Source organism: Podarcis muralis, chromosome 6 (assembly GCF_964188315.1).
Source record: "Podarcis muralis chromosome 6, rPodMur119.hap1.1, whole genome shotgun sequence".
Classification (NCBI taxonomy): Eukaryota; Metazoa; Chordata; class Lepidosauria; order Squamata; family Lacertidae; genus Podarcis; species Podarcis muralis.
The window spans coordinates 95,210,102-95,236,060 of NC_135660.1; the positions used below are offsets into that span (position 1 = coordinate 95,210,102).

Sequence of the window (25,959 nt, forward strand, 5' to 3'; positions counted from 1 at the left end):
CAGCTTCAGATTCTGTCCTTCCAGTGAGCACTCAGGGCTGATTTCCTTCAGAATGGATAGGTTTGATCTTCTTGCAGTCCATGGGACTCTCAAGAGTCTCCTCCAGCACCATAATTCAAAAGCATCAATTCTTTGGCAATCAGCCTTCTTTATGGTCCAGCTCTCACTTCCATACATCACGACTGGGATAACATAATGGTAGCAATATATTAATTTTCAACGCCACTGCTCCAAAATCTTCTTTTCTATTCTTTTGCAGGTGCCGGGTGTGGGGGGAGGATACAAAGAGGAAAAAATATATAAACTTTTATTTATGATTGCACTATTAAAAATACCAACACACTATGGACACACACATTTTCCCCCACCCCTTTGATCCCATACCCAACAGTCTCTTTCTCAATGTGCCAGAATCCCATCAGGCTCCAACCAGGCACCAACTAGGTATTTGTAAAATCACAAGTTGTCAATTCTAGGCAGGCACTAGTAATTGCTGATTTACACACGTTGCCCCCACAGTGATTTCCAGGTTCTAGAAACCTTAATCCCCTTACGCATCTGGTCATTCCTCCCAGCATTTAAGCCATTCTGCTTCCTGGACTTTTTGCCCAGACATGTTGTTGAATATGCAGACGGGAGCATAATTTTTAGTTATTTTTGCTCTCTGCTCGGTGATCCAGAACCGGAATGCCCCGTGCGAGAGAACGTTTGTGTGGGTTTGCCAAATAAGCACCTTTCTCAAGCTGGACTTTCCCACAGTCTTTTGCAGACATTGTCACAGGACTTCCAGACTTGTAAATTAGTGCTTTCTATCATTTAAGAACTTCAAAAGATGGCATTTTTTTTTAATTTTTAAAAAAGCAGGTGGACATTGGAGTGATCTCATTTCCGTGTCGACTGTCCCATAAACAGCCAAAGCAGGAAACATTTTGCGCTGATTTGCCAGATGTTAAGAGCTTGGCTTGGATGCTTTGCTCTGCTTTTCCCATCATGGATGTCTGGAGGGCAGAGTCTCCGGGCAGAATCTTTGCACAGCAATATCTGGTAAATCTTGCAGCAGGCTTGTTTCTAATGCTCATGGATGGGGAGTCAGTTCCTATCCCTCTGGATGCAATCCAGGCATAGGGAAGCGCTGTCAAGTCCCATGGGTCCTAAAAGGGGAAATCCCCAGGCCATAAATGCAGTCACGGGGGGAAATGTCAGTTGGGAACAGGAGCCTTGCTGAAAGTGGGCTATTTTCACCATCAGGCTTGTAATCCTAACACCTGTTCTATATATGCCCCAGAAACATTAGTATGGCATAGTGGTTAGAATGTTGAACTGTGGCCTGGGAATAAGGTAAAGGTAAAGGGACCCCTGACCATTAGGTCCAGTCGTGACCGACTCTGGGGTTGCGGCGCTCATCTCGCTGTACTGGCCGAGGGAGCCGACATTTGTCCGCAGACAGCTTCCGGGTCATGTGGCCAGCATGACTAAGCCACTTCTGGCGAACCAGAGCAGCGCACGGAAACGCCATTTACCTTCCCGCTGCAACGGTACCTATTTATCTACTTGCACTTGGACGTGCTTTCGAACTGCTAGGTTGGCAGGAGCTGGGACCGAGCAACGGGAGCTCACCCCATCGTGGGGATTCGAACCACTGACCTTCTGATCGGCAAGTCCTGGGCTCTGTGGTTTAACCCACAGCGCCACCCACGTCCATGGCCTGGGAGACCAGGGTTCAAATCCTCACACAGCCATGATGCTCCTTAGGTGACCTTGGGCCAGTCACAGTCTCTCAGCACAGCCCAACCTCGCAGGGCTGTTGTGGGGGGTTAAATGAGGATGGAGACAACCATGTATGCTTTGAGATCCTTGGAGAAGAAGGCGGTATATATAAATAAATAATAATATACAAAGAAATGATAAAATAAAAGAGATGACGGTAGACTTCAGAGGTACTGAATGAACTGTCACTCTTCAAAATGCAGGAGACAAATGACATTTTTTAAGTGCTCCACTGAAAACAGGAATCTGGCAGAAGAGGTAGCTGGCTCGGCTAGAACTTTCCTTCACAGTATGCTAGATTTTTACCTGCACAGATGTGAGGCAGCTTTCAAAAGTCATACCGCCACATATAGTCTAAAAAAGCTACACTCAACTTACAGTTCCGGCAGCCAGGGGCAGCCCAAGACATTTTGGCACCCGAGGTGAACCACAAAATGACGCTCTCTTCCTGGGTGGGGAGGGAAGGGAGAGCAAAGATCAAAGATCAGGAAGAAGGGATAAAGATCTACCTTGAGGTCTACCAGTGGCGTAGCGTGGGGGGTGCAGGGGGGGCCGGCCGCACCGGGCGCAACATCTGGGGGGGGCGCTCGCCGCCTCCGGAGTCACCGAAGAGCCTCGGGCGCAGGCTGTAGCAGAGCCCCATGTCTCGCGGAACCGACGAGCTGGCAGCGGCTCTCAGCGCTCGCCGCAGTCCCCGCGCGTCAGGGCCGCGGAGGGCGCGCCAGGCAGCCCCTCCTCACAGCCCCGCTGCTGCTGCTGCTGCAGCTGCTGGGCCATGTTGCATTTTCCTCTCCTCTCTGCCCTCCTCCTCCTCCGGGCAAGCGGCGTCGTTTGGGCGGCAGCGCCAGCGGCAACTCGCCTCAGATCACCTGACACGGACCCCCCCGCCGCCGCCGTGGCTACCTTACCGTAAATACCCCAGCCCAGGCAGCAGCAAGAAGAAGCTGGCAGCGGTGGCAGGTTAGGGGTTAGGGGGTGCAAATTACTTGCCTTACCCTGGGTTAGGGGGCGCAAATTACTTGCCTTGCCCCGGGTTAGGGGGCGCAAATTACTTGCCTTGCCCCGGGTGCTGACAACCCACGCTACGCTGCTGAGGTCTACTGCCTTTGTAGACCCTGCCATCTGAGGTGGTTGCCTCCCCTTGCCTTCTAGGAGGGCAAGGCCTGCCACCAGCACATACTGCCATATGGGTAGACGAGGCCTAAAGTTAGGGACGGGAGCATATATTATTGAAACTAACATACAGAATGCATTATGTTGGGTGGGGGGCTACTTAGCAAAATTATGTATTTTAAGCAAAATTGCATGGGGGGGAAATGTGGCTATTAGGAGAAAATTGCCCTAAGCTGCTGCTGAATTTTGATGAGGACTTTTAAAAAGAAACAATAAACTATCGATGTAGAAATGAGGAGAACTGAAGATTGGAAAAATGAGAAACAGAAAGAAACCAGAACTGATGGATGGGCCTATCCTTACCTAAGACACCTTTAAAATACTTGGTTTTGTCCTTTTACCTGCATGGCTGATGCTGCCTTGGCAGTTGCTGCCATCCCATAGTTGCGAGGGGTTGGGTGTGGCATGTTGGCAGACCCTTTTGCACTTATCTGGACCAGCTTGAGAGCAACTGTGGATCCAGCAGCAGCCACATTGCTGGAGGTATACATTCAAGGAGGATTAAACAGAAGCACCTGCAGCCGATGGATTTACCTGTATGGATTATATGCAATAATGTTTCTGAGGACTCCTTTGATGGCACAGAGGGATGGTGCCAAAATCTGCAGTTACTGGGCTTCAGCAACAGATCTCAATTACTGAGTCCTTCAGATGTATTCTGAGCCTGCCTGAGCCTGATCAGGGATGCCAGAAGCTCTCCTCCCCACGAATCTGCTGGAGTAGATCTGTGGGGTGATGTGGGGCAGGAAAGGGTTGGATAGAACTCATAGAAATTACCCCCCCCCCTAAATTCACATCTATACTTTCAGTATTCCTCTATGCAAATTTTATGCAATTTGGAACCTAATTTATCCTCTTTGTTGACATATGGATGCGCCATGATGGGTCATAAGTCTGGTGATTCCAGAGAAATAAGGACACACACGTTTATTGAACCAGTTCTGTAATTTACTGCCTTCTTAAATCCTCATACTAGAGACCTGTTAGAGCAAGGTGTTGATGGTTAAACCAGAAGGCAAAACTGGTTCAAACTTCAAGGAACTGTACCTTCCACACATTAAAAAATATATAAATTGAAATAAAATTGTATAAAAACAAATACATATCACAGAATCTTTGCTTGCAATCATCAACCTTTTACAGCAGTGGAAACAGCAAGTGAAGCGAAGGAATGTTGAATGAGTGAACCACATCAGCTCTGGAAACAGCTTTTGTTTGAACTATGTGTGAGAGATTATTTTAGCTCCCATTGCTGGCCAGCCTTGCCGACTTCCCATTACTTTTTTAGAGCTGTAATTTTCTCACATCAGATGTGCCGAATTATGGGGTTAGCTGCGGAAAACCTGACTCCTGAGTTCGAAAATATTTTCACATCATGTCCGGAAGTTTTCCTCCCCTGAATTATTTTTGGAGTGATTTCAAATTAGGAAGTCCAAGCAAGCGTGCAATGTAGAATTGTCTCTAGTACAATTTCTGTGAGTGACAGTGAAATGGAGAAAGTAAGAGAAGAGAGGCATTTTACCAGAATATAAGTCTGAATCCATTAGGCTCCTTGATGAAGTCCAATGAAATGAAGAGCAAAAAGAAGCCTACAAATGGTCTTGACACCCACCAAATGGGAATGACACCCACCAATCCAAACATCACCAGACCATGATGAAGGGGGACATTGTACCTTCTTGTCTTCAGGCCACCCCTCACATCATTCATGGCAAAGGCTACATCAAGAGTATGCCCCGCTCAATGTGTTAGACTGGGTTTCCCGTTGAGGCAGCCCCATGGACATTGCTCCTGGGTTGAGAATTGTTGGCTCTCATTGGCTCCCATGTGGTGGTGAGTACTCCAACAGCATTTCTACTTCTCTCTCACACCCAACACTGAATGCAAACCCTCTAAGCCAACCCTGGGGTCAACAGGTTTTCTTTTGAAGGAGGTGGAACTCCTGAGGTCCATGGTGACACCCCTGCCTGACCCTCCAGTCTTGCCTTGTTCTGCACTGAGGATCCAGTCAGACGTTCCAGAGTTAGGTCAGTCTCACCTAGATCACCCACCCAGGTGTCAGTGGTACCTGCCCCGCACCCATAATAAAGAAATGGATGAGCATGGTCTAATTTTGGATCGACCTGGAGCTGTGCAACAGCACTGTTGAACTAGGGAGCCCAGCAAATAAGGAAGTAGGCACTTCTGAGGAGTGGAGGGGTCAAGAAGGAGGATGGAGACCAAGTACCTAGACTTCAACAGCTCCATCCAAAAATTACCACCCTCCAGGGGTGGCCTGTCCTGTTTCGCCACCTGAGGCAAAGTTGGGAAGGGGCCAGCCCTGCTGTCAAAGCCTTGCGTACCACGGTCACATGGCAGCAGCTTCTAACAAGATTGCACAAGATCTCACTGAACTTTCACAAGATCTCTCTGTGCATCCCCTGTGGGATTCTGTTGCCTGAGGTGGCTGCTTCAGTCCACCTTATCGGTGGGCTGCCCCCCCCCCATGACCACATCAAAATTGTTCTCAAAATTGAGGCAGTATCCTAGTATTCCCTGCCACATGTCCACACAGAAACATATTAACACCACTCCGCATTAAAGTACATGTTTACTGTAACATTAGAGTAATGATGCCTTTCCCCGTGTTGGTAATACAGTTAGAATTGCACACTCTTCTGGTTCAACAAAAGGATGGCAGTCTAACAATGTATTAGGAAGAGCACAGTAGTTCTCTCAATTTTTATGTCTCTGGATGTTGGCCAGGTTCATCTTATCCTGGGCTGCTAAGTTTTTAGGAAATGACCAAAAGAATCTGCAATTTGTCCTGGTGGAGTAGTCAATCCCATAATGAACTCTGGGTAAATAGATTCCCATGCCACAGCTTATTGTGGTCAATGACTCTCTTTAAATCTTGTCTTTATATCTGCACAAAATGGTATCTTGCTGCTGGTCAATACTGTAATAACAGCAACTATTTAAACAGCTCATCCTGTTCACAATTCACAATTCACACTTGAACCTTGTGGCAGGGACTTGGTTTTCTACAGGCAAGCATTGTGAGCAATGATGGATTTACTGAGGCAAAGTACTGTTACTGGGAAACCACAAATGTAATGGTGCATTTAAAGTAAATAAGCTTATGGAGCTGAGAAAATTAGAACATCTTTGTCCATTTCAGGATAGAATAGCTCAGGGAATTTATTAAATGTGACCAGAGAATTTTCTCTAATGCAACCTACTGTAGCTGTGTGTGTGTGTGTGTGTGTGTGTGTGTGTGTAGGGGTGTATTTCTTTTTGCCAGTAATATCAGCTCTCTCCTTACGTATGCAAGGAGAACTCAAGAGCTTCTTTCTTTTTTGATTTTCATTTATTTCCTGCTGTTCTTGCCAGGAATTCCCTTTGATAGATGCTTTTGCATAACTTGCTGCAGGCACTAATTAATAAGCAACTTCTTCAAATTCCACATGTTGTCTGGTTTGACTTACACAGCTGCTTTCTGTAATTATTACTTTTAAACTGCAATGCATTTGCATTTCTCAATGTCCTCCAGCTTGATTGACGTCCAGAAAACTTCCTATGCATCCAGCTGTTCTTTCTTGATGTGTGTCATTTGACTTACAGTAAGATTTAGGAATGGCAAGCTGCAGATGTTCTCTTAATTTCCCCCTTGGCATCTGTTCTCTTCCGTGGTTGTGATTTGCAAAGTCTGAATGTTGTGTTCTGTGCAGTACAGCTTACTTATGATAGCTGGCTGGTGTGGACTTCATAGGCCTCAATGAAGATGAAGCAAAATACATTGGCTTTTCCTCGACCTACATTTGTAGATTATCATGGGAATTGGGGTTGCTTGTGTGTAAACCTCCAAGTGCTCCAAACTGCTTGGGGTGGTTGCGTCTTTCCCTAGCTGAGCAGCCCTTTTGCGCGGCTGCTTCAGTCGCTGGCAGAATCCGTCAGTGGGCGTTTCCTAAACTTCTTCCAGCATAAGAATTCCTTAACGGACAACCTCCTCCTCGCCTCTCTGCGCGGAAGCTTTCTGCGCAGAGTGGGCGTGCCAAGCGGTGGTCCTCCACTCTCCTCACTGACCTCACTGGAAGAGTCTCGGAGCCTCCCCTCCGAAGTGCTCTCAGCCTCTCCTTTCTTCCTGGTGTCACCTGGACTTCCTTCCCCAGCGGAAGCTCTCTCTCTTCCCTTACTGGTTCCCTCTCCGGCATCATCGGGGAGCCTAACCTCTCCACTCTGCTCCGATGTCAGTTCCCTGACATAGATCATACTCAAGTGGGAGAGAGACACATATCTCCCACTGGCAGGTGTGTGATGTATCCCTGTACAATGCACATATTGCCATGGGGCACATAGGAGGAGAGGAAATGTCTCCTCTCTCTGCTTCTACAGAATGTGCCTCCCAGTTCAAAAAGTACTGAGTGGAAGATTCAATTGAATGCCTAAGATTTACATGGAAAGCACCTGTTTCATATTGATAATTGACTTGTAGGCCTCCCATCGGCATTCTCTGATATCTTTCTTTCTCCTGTTAGCCAACAGGGCGAGCTAGTCTAGCCAAGCATGGCATCAGCACATCCTTCAGGTTATATGTGGAACCCCAGACTCCATCTTGGAGGGCAACAAATGGCTGAAGCCATCGCAATTTGCTTTCATTTCCTCAGGAGCAACTGTTGCTCAAAGTGTGATTCCTGCTGGGAAGGGGGATTAGCAAAGCCGTCTCCATTTCTAGTGTTGAATTAGGTACCTCCCTGAGCATGCTCACCTTTCCTTTTGAGAGTCAAGGTCTTCGAAAACGAACTGCCCCTGAACACCCATATTGACCTGGCATTAGCATGTAGTGGTTCAGGACTGCAGTACATCAAGGACTGGCTCTCCTCAAAGGAACTGACCAGGATCCTGCAATCATCCTCTTCGCATGCTTCCTCAGCAAGAAGTCCAGAGGGTGGCAACACAAGGACAGGCCATTTCCACAGTGGCTCCCTATTTGTGGAAAGCTCTCTCCAGGCAGGCAGGAGGGAGACACCGTTTTGTGGTTTGTTTCAGATGCCAAAATGTCTTGGGCATCACTGCCTGTACCATTTCCTGACAGGCAGACATTCTCTTGTCCAGAGGGCAGATGAATTCCCTTTTCCTAGGGAACTCTGTGAAGGGGGAACTCACAGCTCTCAGTTCCCAGGACTCTTTGGGGGAAGCCATGATGACTGTTTAAAGTGGCTTTAAATGTATTGTACACATATTCCCACATATTCCCACATACAGAAAACTCCTGTTTGAGGAAGTTTTGCTGGTTTCATGAAAAAAGAAAATGCATAACCATTTCTCAGTCCAGTCCTTAGTCCTCTCTGTGGATTCACAGGCCACAGCCCCCATTGGGGCCTCCTCAAGTGCTTTCGCCAAGCTTGAACCTTGTTCTTAACCTGTATCTTGCTTTCACATGGCTGGAGTCTAGCCTTCTCTACGAAAGTCAGAGTTACACCATCCATTGTTCTGCCCCCTTTTGTCCCCTCCCCCCTTTCCCCCTCTGGCCCACCAGTGCCACACGTTTTGCCCATGGGGGAATCGAATGTGGCCAAAGGCTGGAAAAGGCCCTCGCCCCAAATTTATAACCAGATATAAAGAAACAAGGAATTCCAGCCACATGTGCTTCTCTTTCCAGCCATGTGATTCTGAATTTCATTGAAGGTGCTGATGGATGCAATACTTGCTTCAGCTTGCGTCTGACTGTTAAAACGTTAAAATAGGATGTTTCTGAAAGCGGTGTGCTTTTCTTAGGCAGCTCTGTGCCATTATTCCAGTTCTTCTTGCCAAATATGATCGTGATCAGAGAAGTGGTGAACTGTTCATGATGGTCTACAAGATAGTTACATTGTCTCCCTAGCATATAATTGCCCTGAATTTCTTAGTACCTTTTCCTTCCCCTCCCGAAAAGGTCAGTTCAGATTTTCCATGTGACTATAGTTTTACTGTAATTGACTAGGGTTAAATATCTCCCTCACATTTGGCAGCCTTCCTGTACGTGCTTCTAACACCCAGGCACAAGTGAATAGCAGACCTTTGATAGGTACTTTCTTGTTCCTTGGAAGGAGCCACTTGCAGGCGGAGCGCTGGGGTTTCCTTACAGTTTAAGAGACTACTAAGCAGTAGGTGCTAATTAAGTTGTTATTCATAGTGAAATGAAAACCCTTAAGAGCTTTATCTAGCAATATAATGAGGTTTATTGTAAAGACAACTAAGAACTCTGTGGCACCCTATAGTCTGAATTCATTGTGGCCAAATGTACTTTTTCTAGAAGGTGCACAAAGGCAGATTATCAGCTCATCAGCCCACTGCTGTCCCCTGCACTCAATTGAGGACCTTCTGTTTTCCATCAGCTGTGTCCAGGGCATAGACACCATTGATTGGAAAGGGGAAGAACTAAAGAACGGAACTGAGATGAAAAATGAAGCTATGAAAATCATATCCCAGACAACTCTTGTCTGTACAACATGCAGTTGTTCAGCATCTGCATTCAATTGTCTGGAGCTGGTGTGCTTACCTGTGGTCCTCCAGGTATTGTTGGACTCCAATAAATTGTTGGACTCCAATATAGAAAAAGTTGCAAGGCTATCAACCAGGTGCCCTTCTCTGAGAAGGTCATTCCAAAGAGATGTACTATCACAAGGAATGCCTGAGATCCAGTTGATCCTGTTGATACAAAGCTCGCCTCCAATCAGATATTTTGTTTGCCCCTTCTCGCCCCCTGCCCCTCAGATATTCTTTTCTGGTGCTGCTATTCATAGACTCATAGAGTTGGAAGGGATCCTTGGGGGGGGGGTCATCTAGTCCAACCCCTTCAGTGCAGCAATCTCGGCTCAAGCATCCATGAATGATGGCCACCCAGGCTCTACTCAAAAACCATCCAAGGATTCATTGCATAGGTGCTACCAGGATTTTATGAGACATGTTAGTTGTATGAGTTGAGTCTGCCTGTGTTAGACTGGAGCCTACATATGGAAAAAGAAGTTCATCTGTCTATGTCAGGCCCAGAGAAAGGTGAGGTGCTTGTGCTGGGGGTTACACTGGGTGACTGTGATCCCACTCGTCCACAAATGGCTTCTCAGCTTGTTAAAATCTCCTGCAGCTAAGTATTCTGCTCCAATCCAGTGTAGAAAATGCTGTATTATCGCTTCATTTTCATAACTCTTCCCCCCTCCCGAAAAAGTTTTCTTTCTGAAAAACAGGCATGTTACACCTTTTCAAGCTGTTTAGGTAAAAGCCTTCCTTTCTTTCCAGCAGAAATTAAATTACATTATTTCTTTTCCATCAGAACGACATGGGGGGCCAACGCAGTCTGATAAACAAGTGGACCACGTTCCTGAAAGCCAGGCTCGTTTGCTCAATCCCAGGTCCAGAGGGAGCAGCTACACATTTTGACGAGCTACGTAAGTGAATTTCAGCTTTAGTGGTTCTCTCTCTCTCTCCCATCCCTTCTTTAATCACAGAAGATCAAGACTTTATAAACCCATTTTCTTCATTTGAAAGTAGCTGCTACTGGGGGCATGGGAAATTTCTTTAAACCCTCACTTCCCAAATTGTCCCAAAAATGGGGTCAGCTGTAAGGTAGGCACACAATATGGAACAAAAATGTGTACAGTGCAATCTTTCTCTGTAGAGGTCAACTAACAGCCCCTTGATGTTTAGGGGACTTTTTGTGGCACAGTATCCAAGGAGACCCCTGTAAGCAGGTTTTGTTGTCATAAAATTTGCATGTTCAGACCCAGAAACCTCCCCCCTAAATAAATTCACACACGACTCAAATTTTGGTTTTGGGCAGAATTTAGGCCACAACTTTATTGATTACAGAAAGTGACTGGTTGCATAGGCTAAGGTTCGACTAGCTCCCTGCCATGCAGGTAGCGCTGACCCAGGGCACCAGCATAGGTCAGCCAAGGGTGAACACGTGGATAAGCGGAAAGCTGGGAACAGGCTATCTCTGCCACCCAAATGTCCCCCTGGACTCATGCAACCTCTCAGGGGTTGACTAAACCATCGAGTCCCTGGATTCCTTTAACGGAATACCCTTCACATAGGGATGGCGAGAGCGTTCTCCCATCCCTATCACCTGAACCAGAGCCTATCCGCAACCTTACAAGTTGTGACGATTTGCTATGCGGCAGGCGAAACCCAAACAGCAACAGCCAATCAGCCAAGTGGGGGAAATTCCTGCCGTGCCCCTGTCCCGATGACAGACGACACACGACAGCATAGCAAGGTCAAGCGCAAAACCCTAAAAGTAGGGAGAAGTGGGTGGGTGTTCTGAATGCACGCGCCGAAAGAGGAAGCTCTGGGTCACATGCACAGGTCCCTCGAACCATTTGGAATGTGTCCCATTGGCCAGATTGCTCCCAGCTTCGAGGGACCTACCAATCGGGTGTTGTGGCTGACCAATCGTACCCACCAACAGCACAGGGTGTCGATTGTCCAGGTCTCACCACAATACGTGCCATGTTTAAGGGAGGACCCAATATCTCTAGAGAGTACCAAGCCAAAGTTCTGGCCTCCCTTTAGACATGCCTCCAGGTCCTGTATTGGCTGCTCTTTGCACACCAATCTTACTAAATGCAAAGATTTCCACCCATGGTCATGACAGCCAAGTAAGATCAGTCCTTTGGGACACCTGCATAACATGTTATACAAAGCTCTGCAAACAATCCTGTGGGTGAGCAAACACTTTTACTCCTACTAATTGCAACAGCATGTGAGTAATAGCCAAGTGGTGGCAGCCATGCCTGGACAGGTAAACGGAGCCTTGACATCTGTATTGCTTTGTACAGGAAAAGCAAGCAGCACATGGCAAACCCAGAGAATATATTTGTTTATGACTTGTGCTTAGAAACCGAGCTGGTCACCTCGTGTTCTGTGGCAATCTAGACGGCAGGTGGGGGCTCACATGGGTGAATACATTTGCATTTTAATAAACGAAAACCTTGCACATAGAATAATAGGATACAAAGGGAAAGGCTAAACCCTTTCCCCTTATATGCTAGCTTTCTATCTGAAGGGAGGGGAGTGCTGCAGGGGAGCATTCCAGCAGCTACCCCATGCCTGAAATTGTAGACTTTGGAAGCCACTTTAGTGAAGCAGAGCATTGGAGGACGTACTGTGTTTATGGGTCTTGCAGGTGTGGCTCAGTGCAAAAGAAGGAAGGAAAATACAGTGGTACCTCAGTTTACAAACTTAATCCATTCTGGAAGTCCGTTTTTACACCGAAACCATTCTTAAACGGCCGCCAGTGCCCAGTGGCGTCACAACAGGGTGGGGGGGAGGCATTGCGCCCCGGGTGCCATGCCTGGGGGGGGGGTGACAAGAAGGCACCCTGCGGGAGCTCGCCCCACCATGGCAAGATCCTCTCTTCACGGCTGCAGCCACGACCAAAGGATCCCGAAGCCGGCGGCAAACTGCTATGTACAGCACATGTGCGGCGTTGCACAAATGCGCTGTACATAACGACACCACATATGCACTGTACATAGCGGTTTGCTGCCAGCGTTGCTTTAGCGCCATATGGACGGCAGTGGGATCCCTCCGTCGCCGCTACAGCAGCATGTAGAGGATCCTCTGTTAGCGGCGGCAGCTGCGAGCAGAGGATACCAGAACCGTCTGTACGGCACTGGAGCGCCACCGGCGGCAAATGGCTATGTACAGCGCATGTGCGGCGTTGCTACGTACGGCACGTGCGTCGGACATAGCAGTGCTGCACAAACACGCTACATAGCGGCACCCCACCCCAGGTGTCACAATGCCTTGGTTCACCCCTGCCAGTGCCCTTATACTGTTCAGATTCCTTTCTTAAATGGTAAAGGGACCCCTGACCATTAGGTCCAGTCATGACCGACTCTGGGGTTGCGGCGCTCATCTCGCTTTATTGGCCGAGGGAATAGTCCCAAAGTGGAGAGAATGAGCTGGAGTATAAAATAACTTCTGGCAAACCAGAGCAGCACACAGAAATGTCATTTACCTTCCCGCCAGAGCAGTACCTATTTATCTACTTGCACTTTGACGTGCTTTCGAACTGCTAGGTTGGCAGGAGCTGGGACCAAGCAACGGGAGCTCACCCCGTCGCGGGGATTCGAACCTTCTGATCGGCAAGTCCTAGGCTCTGTGGTTTAACCCACAGCGCCACCCGTGTCCCATTCCTTTCTTAGACCAAGGTAAAGTTCACAAACCGGGACACTACTTCTGGTTTTGTGGAATTCGTAAACCGAATCGTTCTTAAACAGGGCTGCTCTTAAACCGAGGTACCACTGTAGATGTTCCTGCGTCAGGTCCTCATGTCTACCTGGCCACTCTGTGTCTACAAGCTTTTCAGTCCCAAAGTGGAGAGAATGAGCTGGAGTATAAAATAACTCTGAATCATAACATTCCATTACACAGAGTAACAGTGGCTTAAATGGCTTAAGCTGGGTACAAGCATAAGCATGGAGCCCTTTCAGGACTTCAGACACAGACTGATTTTTACAGATTTGATAGCTTTTATTTCAGGGTTTTGTTTTGTTTTTGTTCTGCTTTTGCATACTGGTTGACACAGCCTGTGTCTGGACACGTGGCCATGGGCCCGCACATGCACTGCCCAACATTTGTGTAATGTAGGGTACCACAAGAGACACACTCTGCATGTAGCTACTTGCTCCCATGCTCTCCTTTTTGACAAGAGGAGATTGCAGGAATTGCGCATCCATGTGCAACATCTTGCCACATGTTATATTTTTGCAGTGAGGGACAGGCACAGAGGCTTACCACATGTACAGCATTTGCAGTTATGGGTTTGGAGTGTATTAGTGAGGCATACTAATAATTAGGGTCTGGGAAATAGTAAATTATATGCCTAAGCAGCAAAAGAAACTAAAAAGTGAGAGCCATTGCTTTATTTTCAGGGGTTAGCCAAAAGTTTGCAAATTTGAAAAAATGCATATAAGTAAGAAAATACCTACATACTTAACTTTAAAAGCAACATATTCTCCATTGCAGAAGACGTGTTCTTACTTTCTACGAGAGATGAAAGAAATCCTATGGTTTATGGTGTCTTCACTACCACCAGGTACGCTTTACTCCTGGAGACCAAACCTGTGCACAAACTAAAATGGAGCATCTATGGCTGGTTTATAATGCAATACTAGGCCTCAGATTGGATTACAGTAAATATTATTTTGCCTTTTTACAACCACCTTAGGAGTTAAGCGCAGGCAGGGAAATTGTGGCTTTCTCAGTGCCCCCCAGTGAGAGCCAGTTGGTGTGGCAGATGAAGCGCTGGGCTCAGATGTGGGAGATCAAGGTTCAAGTCCCAGATCCAGCTATTAGGCTTGGCCAAAGCACGTTCTCTTTGCCTGACAGGTCTCACCGTCATGCTTTGAGGCGAAAATGCACTTTTGAGCTCTTGCGGGGAAGGGAAGATACAAACATAACATATGGCTGACATCCAAGCCCAGCGTTCCATTTAGCATGGAACCCCTTCTGTTCTTCAAGGTTTAAACAAAACTCTGCAAGGGTTACAAGCCAGTATGTCAGGCCTTCAGCAGATCCCACCAACCATTACCCTCTCATAAACTCGTATAAGATGGATTCCAACTTCAATGGGAACTGTGCTTGATAGATTATTACTTCAAACCGCTGATCAGCAACTATTTTTGAGGGACTTTGACAAAAGACTTGGTGCAAAATGGAAGTTTTCCACAGGCATTTCATCCCTGCCCCTCTTTTCTCTTTAGAATTGGTAATAGGGAATGGAAACAGGTAGATTTAGCCCAGGGCCTGCTAGTTCCCGAGCCTTGTTTCAATTTTATAATTCTAATTATGAAGTCCACTATACATGATAATCTAGAGACAGTCAGTGGATTCTTTTCAGTTGATGATTTGTAGCTTCCTACCCTCTGGGTTAGGGGACGCGGGTGGCGCTGTGGGTAAAACCTCAGCGCCTAGGGCTTGCCGATCGCATGGTCGGCGGTTCGAATCCCCGTGGCGGGGTGAGCTCCCGTCTTTCAGTCCCAGCTCCTGCCCACCTAGCAGTTCGAAAGCACCCTTAAGTGCAAGTAGATAAATAGGTACCGCTTTATAGCGGGAAGGTAAATGGCGTTTCCGTGTGCTGCGCTGGCTCGCCAGATGCAGCTTGTCATGCTGGCCACGTGACCCGGAAGTGTCTTCGGACAGCGCCTGCTCACGGCCTCTTAAGTGAGATGGGGGCACAACCCTAGAGTCGGACACGACTGGCCCGTACGAGCAGGGGTACCTTTACCCTCTGGGAAGCCTTGCCATGTCAATTTATCTTTCAAGGAACCTTATGTTCTTCCTGCCACAAATGTACTGCATGTTGCAGAGGTTTGGGGAGGGTGGAAGAAAACTTTGTTTGTTCTTCAAGATTCTTCCTTCCTTTTTAGTAAAAGCAAACAGGAAAGTCTTTCACATGTGTATCTAGATTGTCTTTGGAAGCAGTGGTGATTTTTCTAAACTTTGTAAATATCGTTGAATATATTGAGAATTTGACCAGTTTGATCTGGTTCATTTGCAAATGATGGAGCATGTGATTTTCACCCACCAAAAAGTCCCCGGTGTACTTAGGGGGGGATTTGTTGTTATCATGCAAAAAAGAAGAAGGAATTATTCGCTTTGAAAGTTTGATACGTAAATTGATCTTGAAGTCAGCGGTTGTTTTCAGGTGCTGAGCTGAATACGCTGCACTCACGACTTGCTTCTGTTTTTGCAGCTCTGTATTCAAGGGCTCTGCTGTTTGTGTGTACAGCATGGCCGATATCCGAGCAGTTTTCAATGGACATTATGCCCACAAGGAGAGTGTGGACCACCGCTGGGTTCAATACGATGGGAGGATTCCATATCCCAGGCCTGGGACGGTAGGTGTCGTGTTTTCCAGTTTGGCTTATTTTATATGCCTGGACAAATAATGTATTATTATTATTATTATTATTATTATTATTATTATTATTATTATTATTATACCATGCCACTCTGGGCGGCTTCCAACAGATATATTTCCCTTCCAGGATGCTTTAAATTCTTCATTCATCCCTTTCCTCATGTTGACAGTTTCTGTTGCTATCTTTTTTCCCTCTTTTTCTTTTGAATATGCCCGTCTTCCGTTTTTCTGAGACAGCTGTTGCCAAACTGCTTATTTCCTGATTGTCTCTCAAACTCTGCTTTTCTAATCTTTGGCTGCATTTCCGTGAGTCGGCAGGGATTGTCTCTGAGCCATCAGCACCTCATGCCCTGAAATAATGCTTTGCTTTGTCAAACATTAAATTATGAGCGTATGTGTCTTAAATCTTGCGGTTCTGTTTTGTTTTTACTGTCTCTATTTATGATATTTTCTTTAGATGTGGCCATTAAATTTGACCCCTTTTGGTATAAATTGTTTCAGAACATCGTAAGTAAATAGTGGCTGGCTTTTTTAAAGATATGGTAATGAATATGTCAGTAATGGGAAGAAAAGAGTTATGCTTAGTACAAGGAAAACCTCCAGATATTGAGTTGTTAAAAGCTCTGCATTTGTGTACAGCTGACAGCTATTTCAAAGGCTCAGGCCGTTCACCGTTACTTTGGACAAAGGCTCATTAAACACATTGTGACTTAGTTCCAAAGCTTACCTTGGAAATGAAAAAACAAAAAAACCCCACATCATTTTGTTCACCCTTGAAAGGGGTGTGTGGATGCCTGTATGTAAAAAGGATCAGTGCTTTGTGCACAAACAAAACAAAACCCAGAGCACTTTCCATCACCACCTCTCCCCACCAGCCGGCTGCGAGGTCCCTAGACTTCTCTGGGGCAGGAGAAGAGGGAGCCGATGGGAGCAAAGGATTGCCCCACTTCCTTGGTGGAGCATCACACACCTATCCAGGACACCCGAGGGAATGCGTGTCCCAGCCTGCCGGGTGGGAAGATGGTGTGACTCACACTCCTTTCACCTTGGCAGGAGTGGACATGATTAATGTCACAGGCATGCTGGGACATTTAGTCCTCCTTTGGGGGAATGTGGAGTCCCTGTCTTGGGTCAGTTCAGGCTTCTTATCAGGCAGGGGAAGAAGATGGCAGGCCGCCAAGGTGTCTGACTACTCAGGTGCACTCAGTCAGAAGTTCCTATGATGGCCCCCTTTTGGTGTGTGTGTGTGTGTGTGTGTGTGTGTGTGTGACATATCTAGTAAGGATGTAGACATTGTCATTCATTTGTTGCATTGGGACGTGGGTGGCGCTGTGGTCTAAACCACAGAGCCTTGGGCTTGCCGATCGGAAGGTCGACGGTTCGAATCCCCGCGACGGGGTGAGCTCCCATTGTTTGGTCCCTGCTCCTGCCCACCTAGTAGTTCGAAAGCACGTCAAAGTGCAAGTAGATAAATAGGTACCACTCTGGCGGGAAGGTAAACGGCGTCTTAGTCATGCTGGCCACATGATCTGGAAGCTGTCTGCGGACAAACACTGGCTCCCTCAGCCAGTAAAGGGAGATGAGCGCCACAACCCCAGAGTCATCCGCGACTGGACTTAACAGTCAGGGGTCCCCCCCCCATATCATTTAATCCCCACAACAACCCTGTGAGGTTGGTCAGTCTGAGAGGAGGCAGTGCTTGGTCCAAGGCAGCACACTGAGCTTTATGGCTGGGGGGAGATTTGAACCCTCAGCTCCCAAGTCTTAGTCCTCTAACCACTACACACACAGACACCCCAAATCCATTCTAAATGCACTGATTGGGAGACAGTCTCCTGGATGCAAATGTTGCATGGTTAACAGGGGAACTGAATAACTTTCCTTGTCCACCCTGAACATGTTCATGTTGCCCCATAGCTTCTGGACAAAGGATTTTATATGGCTTTAAGTGCTAATTGCTTGAAACAAGCCTCCAGATCTGTGGCTGGTAAGAGATGTGTAAAAGGTAAAGGACCCCGGACGGTTAAGTCCCGTCAAAGGTGACTATGGGGTTGCGGCACTCATCTCACTTTTGAGGCCGAAGGAGCTGGCCTTTATCCGCAGACAGCTTTCCGGGTCAAGTGGCCAGCATGACTAAACCACTTCTGGTGCAATGGAACACCATGACGGAAACCAGAGCACACAGAAACGCTGTTTACCTTCCCATCACAGCAGTACCTATTTATCTACTTTCACTGGCATGCTTTCGAACTGCTAGGTTGGCAGGAGCTGGGACAGAGCAACAGGAGCTCACCCTGTTACGGGGATTAGAACTGCTGACCTTCCGGTCGGCAAGCCTAAGAGGCTTGGTGGTTTAGCCACCTACTGCTCGGTGATTTAGCCGTATTGCCACCTGCTGCTATGATGGGTACCTGCTATTCACTGTCCAGGACCCTGATCAGTAATCTAAATTTATCCCTAATACTTGACGTATTTTTTATTTATTTTTAATGCTTGGTAAAGTACAGGAGTGGGCAGGCGGGGAGTTACTACATGAAAGGATAGGTACAGATGTAGCTATTTAAAATGGGAAGTAATCAGGGACAGGATCGCAGAAGGGACCCCAAGGGCCATCTAGTCCAACCCCTGCAATGCAAGACTATTGTGTCCAGCGTGGGGCTCAAACCCATGACCTTGAGAATAAGAGTCTCATGTTCTACTGACTGAGCTATCCCAGCTGTCAATATCGTATCCCATCAATCTTATTTTTGTGTGTGCATTCAAATTTTCTAGGGATGGTATGACGCTGGCTTTGTTGACTTGGCTGTGTAAAAACAACAACAGCAACAACAACCTCAGCAAAAACCAAAAGCTGCTTTATTGAGAGTGTTGGAACTACCCAGAAAGGAAGAAAGTCCTTCTTTGTTTAAAGTTCCTAAGCATCTTGTAGCATATTAAGCACAGCAAACTAATTTGCTGTGAAATACATTTTCTTTCATATCTCATTGCCAGAGATGAAGTTCACTTCCTTGAGGCATTTCTTAGCACTCTTTTACACAGAAGCAGGCGGATTTTTAATGTTCTGTTCAGCGGGCTTCGTCTCCCAAGTAAACAATGTCACAAAGTACATGTGCTGTGGGAGAGCACTCTGAAATTGCAGCTATGACTAAATATGTGGCACTTTGTGTCAGAGAGAAACTCCTGCTAACGTAGCCTGAAAATGGACAGCCAGCATGGTGCCAGATGGAGCAAGCGCACTGCTCGACCTCTCAGTTGCTCCCTGAGCATCACTTGTCTGCCCTCTGGTGCTACTTAAGAGACCACAGCCGATGGAATCGACTGAAAACCTGCCTGTTCTTTGGGGCTGACTTTGAGGTGGTTTCTCTGCTTTCGATGCAAATGCATATTTTCCTCTTTGGAGCTGAGCTCTGGAAGAAGAATTTCTTAAGATTCTTTCAGGCTCCCCAAACAGCTGTTGTGCAAAATAACATGAACTATATGGGCTGGTATGTGGAAGACGACCAATTTCTGTACCGCTGGCTGGGATTGTGTGGAGGGGGGCATGGAGGAGGCAATGTATATTTCTAAGTAGCGTCTCCACCCCCATTGTTCAGCCCGGACACTGAGATCCAGCACCGAGGGCCTTCTGGCAGTTCCCTCATTGCGAGAAGTGAGGTTACAGGGAACCAGACAGAGGGCCTTTTCTGTAGTGGCGCCCACCCTGTGGAACACCCTCCCTTCAGATGTGAAGGAAATAAGCAGCTATCTTCTCTTTAAAAGACATCTGAAGGCAGCCCTGTTTAGGGAAATTTTTAATATTTAATGCTGTATTGTTTTTAACACTTGATTGGAAGACGCCCAGAGTGGCTGGGGAAACTCAGCCAGATGGGCGGGGTATAAATAATAAATTATTATTATTATTCTCTGAAAAAAAGTATATGTCAATGACAGGAGTCCAGCAATGGGGGGAGGGGGGCAAGCTCATTGGTTTTGGGGAGCCACTTGTGGCCCCCTCTTCCATGGGAATGTGGATCCCACTGAAAATAAAGCGCCACTGGCAAAGCGTTCCAGTGCACAACATGATGCTCATGTCTTTTTCTCTTCTCTTTGCTCACGTTCGTTCAAGAGTTAGTGAATCTGATCGAACCAGCCATAAGAATGGTTCATGATCATTGTTTACATCAGTGGACAACAATATTCACATCCAAAATTTAGTCTCACAAATAACCAAGGGAAGCTGTGTTCTGCCTGAATCCAAAAAAATAAAATAAAAATGTTTCGTTAATGCAGATCAGGTTGCGAAATTTAGGAGCCACTTCCCTTCCCACCAACTGACTCTCAGTCCCCTCACTCTGGATTTCCAAGTTACAATTATGGGTGGAGGAGAAGCCAGTTCAGTTCATATTTAAAGGCAAACCTATCGCAGTCACACTTTCCGAAAGAGCACACAAATGGAAACACAAGCATCCTTCAGAATTCGCCCTTCTCCAAATGGTGTGGTCCTGTTCTCAGCCAAGCAGCGTGCACAAAAATGCATATAAAATGTAAAGTGGGCATAAACATTTATATACAGCTGGAAAGAACATGCAAAAAAATCACTCTCTACGCGTACATTATGCAAAAATTGCATACAAAGATGTGTAGGGTGGGACGCGGGTGGCGCTGTGGGTTAAAGCCTCAGCGCCTAGGACTTGCCAATTGAAAGGTCGGCGGTTCGAATCCCCGCTGCGGGGTGCGCTCCTGTCGCTCGGTCCCAGCGCCTGCCAACCTAGCAGTTCGAAAGCACCCCCGGGTGCAAGTAGATAAATAGGGACCGCTTACCAGCGGGAAGGTAAACGGCGTTCTGTGTGTGCTGCGCTGGCTCACCAGAGCAGCTTTGTCACGCTGGCCACCTGACCCGGAAGTGTCTGCGGACAGTGCTGGCCCCCGGCCTATAGAGTGAGATGGGCGCACAACCCTAGAGTCTGTCAAGACTGGCCCGTATGGGCAGGGGTACCTTTACCTATGTATAGGGTAGAGGAATCAATCAAAAGACTGGTGAATTTTCTCTGTCCGGCCTATAGTGACTTGTGACTGTGGTCCCTACAGTGCTCCTTGCACCTGAGCATGCATGGGCCTGCCCCCTGTGGATCATGCCACCTAGTACCACATGCTTAAGACCCCATGTGCACAGCTTCCTATTCTGTGCAGAATGTGCATCGATTCTGTATCAGCCAATTTGCACATGAGCCCTAGAACATGTGGAGGGGAGAACCCAAGAGGTCCAGCCCTGATATGTCCCCCACTCCCTACCTGCCAATATTCATGCCTACACTCCATAAACATGACCATCTGCACAAGGCTTCTGATTCATTTTTTGCATGTCTCTCTGACGGATAATTTAGCACCGTCTCTGTCTCTCTGACTCAGCTTTCTTTTGTACCCTTTGATGTCTCAGAAGGTGAGATAGAGGAGTTCTCTATCCTGCAGTGGGAAAGAGACCTCCCACTTTTCTCCATTCCAGCTCCTTTTGCGGCTGCTATAATTTTTTTAGACCATTTTGCACTTCCAGTTCTCCGTAAGTTGTTTGTTTCTCCTTTTTGACTAATTTTGGTGTTGCTCTTGATCCGGTCTCAGTTAATATCTTGCTTGTGTCTCCACTTAGATGTTCCCCTGATCTTCTCAGTGTAATCGGCTTGTCTCAGTTAAGAAAAATGTTTCTCTGTTTGTGTGTTTTTCTTGAACAAGCCGCCTCTTCGCCCAGCCCAAATTCATTCTCTGTTTCTATTTTTCTACAATATGAATCATTGCTGATTACATAGCAGGTTTTCCGAACATTGTAAATCTTGTCGCATTTCATGCTTGCTAGTTATTTAGCAAGCGATGCCAACGGGAGGTCATTTAACAACCTTCTTTTCTTCTCTCCGTCCCTGTAATTCTCCAAATTCTCTTTCCTAGTTTTTCTTACTGTCAACAGCCCAAATGCGTTGGAGGGAAAATGATACGGCAAACCGTAGCAGAGGGTGCAGAGCAAACGTCAAACAGAGTTCTAGCTGATTCCACTTGCCACCTGAACTAACAGTTTGGCTCAGCTCAGGATCAGGCATCAACCAGGAGAGACCAACCCTCTTTTATGAAAATATTTCTTTTTGTCAGGGGCGGCGATGGGGGGGGGGGGGAGTTTGGTCCTTGACCAGTTTGCTTCCTGACTGCTTTCCATATGAGTATTACCATCCCTCTTGTGACTAAAAATCAGCAGAGTTAGTGCAAGTTTGATTTTCTTACATTCCTCTGATTCTCTCGGTTGCACCCGCCCTGTTTTTTTGACACAGCAAATATATACATTCAGCAGACTCAAGAACCTTCCCTGGCATCGCTGCCAGTAGAAGCTTGCACTAAAAAAGCGAGGGTATCTGGGGGAGCACTTCACCTGAGCCTTATTGACAACACACTATTTTTCTTTGGGCAGGGAAGTTTGGTTTTGGTGAGCATGCAGTCAAACATGGACCTCTCCCCATGAAAATCTGAAGTGCCACAGGCTGTAGATAGCATTTACAGGTTAATGTTATCCCTCTTCAGACACCCCAGACTCACCTGACAGTGCAAATGGAACCATGGGCCCCTCACCCTTATCTGCATCCCTGATGTTGGCTTCTTCATCATTGGTTCCTTCCTTCCTCCTCCTCCTCCTCCTCCTCCTCCTCCTCCTCTTCTTCTTCTTCAATTTATATACTGCCCATTATCTGTACCTCTCAGGATGGTTCACAACATAAAATTACTGTATTTCTCACTCTATAGGACGCACCGGACCATAGGATGCACCTTGTTTTAGAGGGGGAGAACAAGGGGGAAAAATCTCCCCCTCTCTGCCCAGCGCCTCCTGCCTCTTCGCTGAAGAGGGGAGAATTCCCCCCCCTTGTTCTCCCCCTCTAAAACAAGGTGCCATTCAAGGTGCGTTCAGTCGCCTTCAGGCGGCTACCTTGGAAGCCTGGAGAGCGAGAGGGGTCGGTGCGCACCAACCCCTCTCGCTCTCCAGGCTTCAGGTTCCTTTCGACCTGCTCTTTGGGGCTGGTGGGGAGAAGCCCCCGCCAGCCCCAAAGAGCAGGTCAGGGAGCAGCAGAAAGGCGGGGAAGCCTGGGGCTATGGCTTCTTTAGCCCCGCGCACCCTCTCCCGGCTGGTGAGGTGGCGCACGGCTAAAGAGGCTGCTGCCATAGCCGCGCGCCACCTCTCCAGCCGGTATAATAAAAAACCCCCACAAAATACATAATAAAAAGATGTATTCCTCTACTTGTGTAGCTTCCCTGAGCAACTTAGAAGCCAAGATGATCAGGGCACCACAGCATTCTCTCCAAAAAAGTAGGCAACACTTCAAGATGAAAGGTGAGGCACTCAGAATTAAAAATCAGAATTTTTTAAAAACAACAACAACAAGAAGAAGAAGACATTCAAGTTCCCACTGAATGAACAAGTAAATTTGGTGTCTCTTTTCCTTAGCAAATGAATTTATGGGTAATTTCAAGGAAAGTCATTGAGATAAGAGATGGGTTTAAGTGTAGTGATCAGTGGAGAAGCTTCTCTCTGTCAGTTTTCAGTCTAATAGAGATTGATTTTCTCCTGCAAAACCCTTTGAGGGTTCCTTAAATGACAAGAATTGTTGTTCACGTTGCCACAGATTCTGGGGGTGATTGGTTGTGTGTCTGTAGACACACAAGGCAAATGCTTTGCTGGAGCTATGCAGTTCTGGTCCATGCTTGGATGCTGAGGAATCTAGGCTTAGAAGAAGCCTGCCTTGGAAAAGGGGTGGGAAATAAATGTAATACAGGAAACAGAAATCTGTCTGGTACAGTCATTTTAAAGAACATTTTCATGCACTGCTGCCTTCTGACTCTTGCCTCAAAATTTTATTGAACCACATGGTAAATAACGGTCAAACTTTAGGACCTTCACATGGAGTTGCAATCCCATGGTGATGACTTTGGACCATCTCCATGTGAGGACTATAACAACTGAGTAGACTTGCCCCTTAGATATGTGGGAATGTTCAGGGGTGCAGGAGAGGATATATTGTGAGATTATATCCTAATCCAACTTGTGCTAACAAGTTCCCAAAATATCAGCAGAGTTTATAGACATTCCCCTTTAAGTTCGCAACGGTAACGCTTGCACAGGTTCGCTAGAACCTCTATAATAATTACTCCGGTAATTTTCCCTTTTGTTCCCTCTTAAAATACAAGACACGACACAGTCTTTATAAAAGTATAAAAGAGTTTACTCACGTTCTGTTCACAATATGATCCCAGAAGGCAGACAGCTTAAAAAGGTTACATACATTCAGAATCTATCTTGTAGCAAGATAGTCCTTATCTCCTCTCTTGGCTGGGAGCCAAGAGAGCATCCTTAGATGTTTCCTCATCGAAGGAAGATGGCAGAGAGAGAGAGTGGCTGCCTGCCCTGTGCTTTTGTCATTACCTGCACAGGTGAGGCCACACCCACCTCTGGTCACATGCGGAGGAAGTCCGTCCCCAGGAAGTTTACCTGCTTGCTGGACAGACATCCCTCCCCATGTTCTAACATGTACACTCTAGGAATGTTGTCATTGACTGCTCCTGTGTTTACATCCCACAAGATACCTGTGTAAATCTTCACCTGACTTGTAATATCTGGACTATATACTGTTCCTTGAAACTTCCATATCTGTCGATTCCTGCTTTGCCAGGATTCACTTTCAGCTTGTAACTAATAGCATTTGCGCCTTTATGAAAAATCTGTGCCTGTATGGAAAACAAAAAAGAATTTGAGAAGGAGCATCTGTGAAGGTCACATTTTGAGAGCTTGCGCGTATTTTTCTAGGTTCAAAACACAGAAAAGCTTCATTCTCTGTCAAGACAAAATGGTTTCAGGTGGAAGCTTCTCCAGTTCAATCTATGGGCAAGTCCAAACCCAAACTAGCTTAAGATCGTCAAGGGACATATTTCAGATGTCCAGCTGGTGATCTCTGGTGGTTGGAAATGGCTTGTGTTCAGAGCACATCTGGTTTTATGCCAATGCATAATTAGAGGTTGATTCGAAGCAATTAGTGGTGACAAACCCACATCCCTAATGTCTTTTCAGCAGTGGTGGAACTGTGGGTGGAGTTTGGAATGCCAAGATGGTAAAATATTTGCCTGTGGTGTGGGATACCACAATAGCACCAGGTGTGACCTCGGAGACTTCCATCAAGGCAACAACTCCTGATGCCCAGCCAGCCACATTTTGTCATTACACACACACACACACACACACACACACACACACGTTTTAAAAAGGCATTTCAATGTTGTGCATATTTCAGTGCCAGATCACCTACATCCCAGCTCTCTCAAGAGAAGTATCAGCTGATGTGGCTTCAGCTGCCATCATCTCAACTTCCCATCATCTCAACTTCCCAGAATGCCTCTCTGCAGCTTCTGCTCTTTCTAGTGACAGACAGCCATGTTGTTTGTTGCCACAGCGCAGCTGCTGCTGCCCTCTCTCAAGCATCATGCCAGCCCTGATCCAACCAAATGGATGGACAGGTGAGAGAAAAGACTTCTTCACAAACCCATAGTTAAGGATTCTAGTCATGCGGCTCAATGTGGTGCTTTCCATGGTCCTACGTTTCAGTGTATCTGAAGAAGTGTGCATGCACACGAAAGCTTCTACCCAGAACAAACTTAGTTGGTCTCTAAGGTGCTACTGGGACGCGGGTGGTGCTGTGGGTTAAACCACAGAGCCTAGGACTTGCCAATCAGAAGGTCGGCAGTTCAAATCCCCACGACAGGGTGAGCTCCCATTGCTCGGTCCCTGCTCCTGCCAACCTAGCAGTTCGAAAGCACGTCAAAGTGCAAGTAGATAAATAGGTACCGCTCCGGCAGGAAGGTAAACGGTGTTTCCATGCGCCGCTCTGGTTCGCCAGAAGCGGCTTAGTCATGCTGGCCACATGACCCGGAAGCTGTACACCGGCTCCCTCGGCCAATAAAGCAAGATGAGCACCGCAACCCCAGAGTCGGTCACGACTGAACCTAATGGTCAGGGGCCCCTTCACCTTTACCTTTAAGGTGCTACTGGACAATTTTTTAATTTTTTTAATATATATTTTGACTGCGTCAGACCAACACAGCTACCTACCTGAATCTAGAACCATAGTTAAGAA

The 25,959-nt window shown here is 46.9% G+C and overlaps 1 protein-coding gene and 1 long non-coding RNA gene across 2 annotated transcripts in view; both read left to right on the forward strand.

The window, feature by feature from the left end:
• LOC144328074 (uncharacterized) overlaps positions 1-25,959 on the forward strand; it is a 363,019-nt gene that overhangs the window by 292,704 nt on the left and 44,356 nt on the right. The gene's annotated exons all lie outside the window — the stretch shown is intronic.
• SEMA3D (semaphorin 3D) overlaps positions 1-25,959 on the forward strand; it is a 172,839-nt gene that overhangs the window by 103,159 nt on the left and 43,721 nt on the right. The window contains exons 9-11 of the mRNA XM_028728773.2: positions 10,232-10,346; positions 13,933-14,002; positions 15,662-15,806. Of these exons, the coding sequence (XP_028584606.2) occupies positions 10,232-10,346; positions 13,933-14,002; positions 15,662-15,806 (330 nt within the window). The remainder of the gene's footprint in view (positions 1-10,231; positions 10,347-13,932; positions 14,003-15,661; positions 15,807-25,959) is intronic.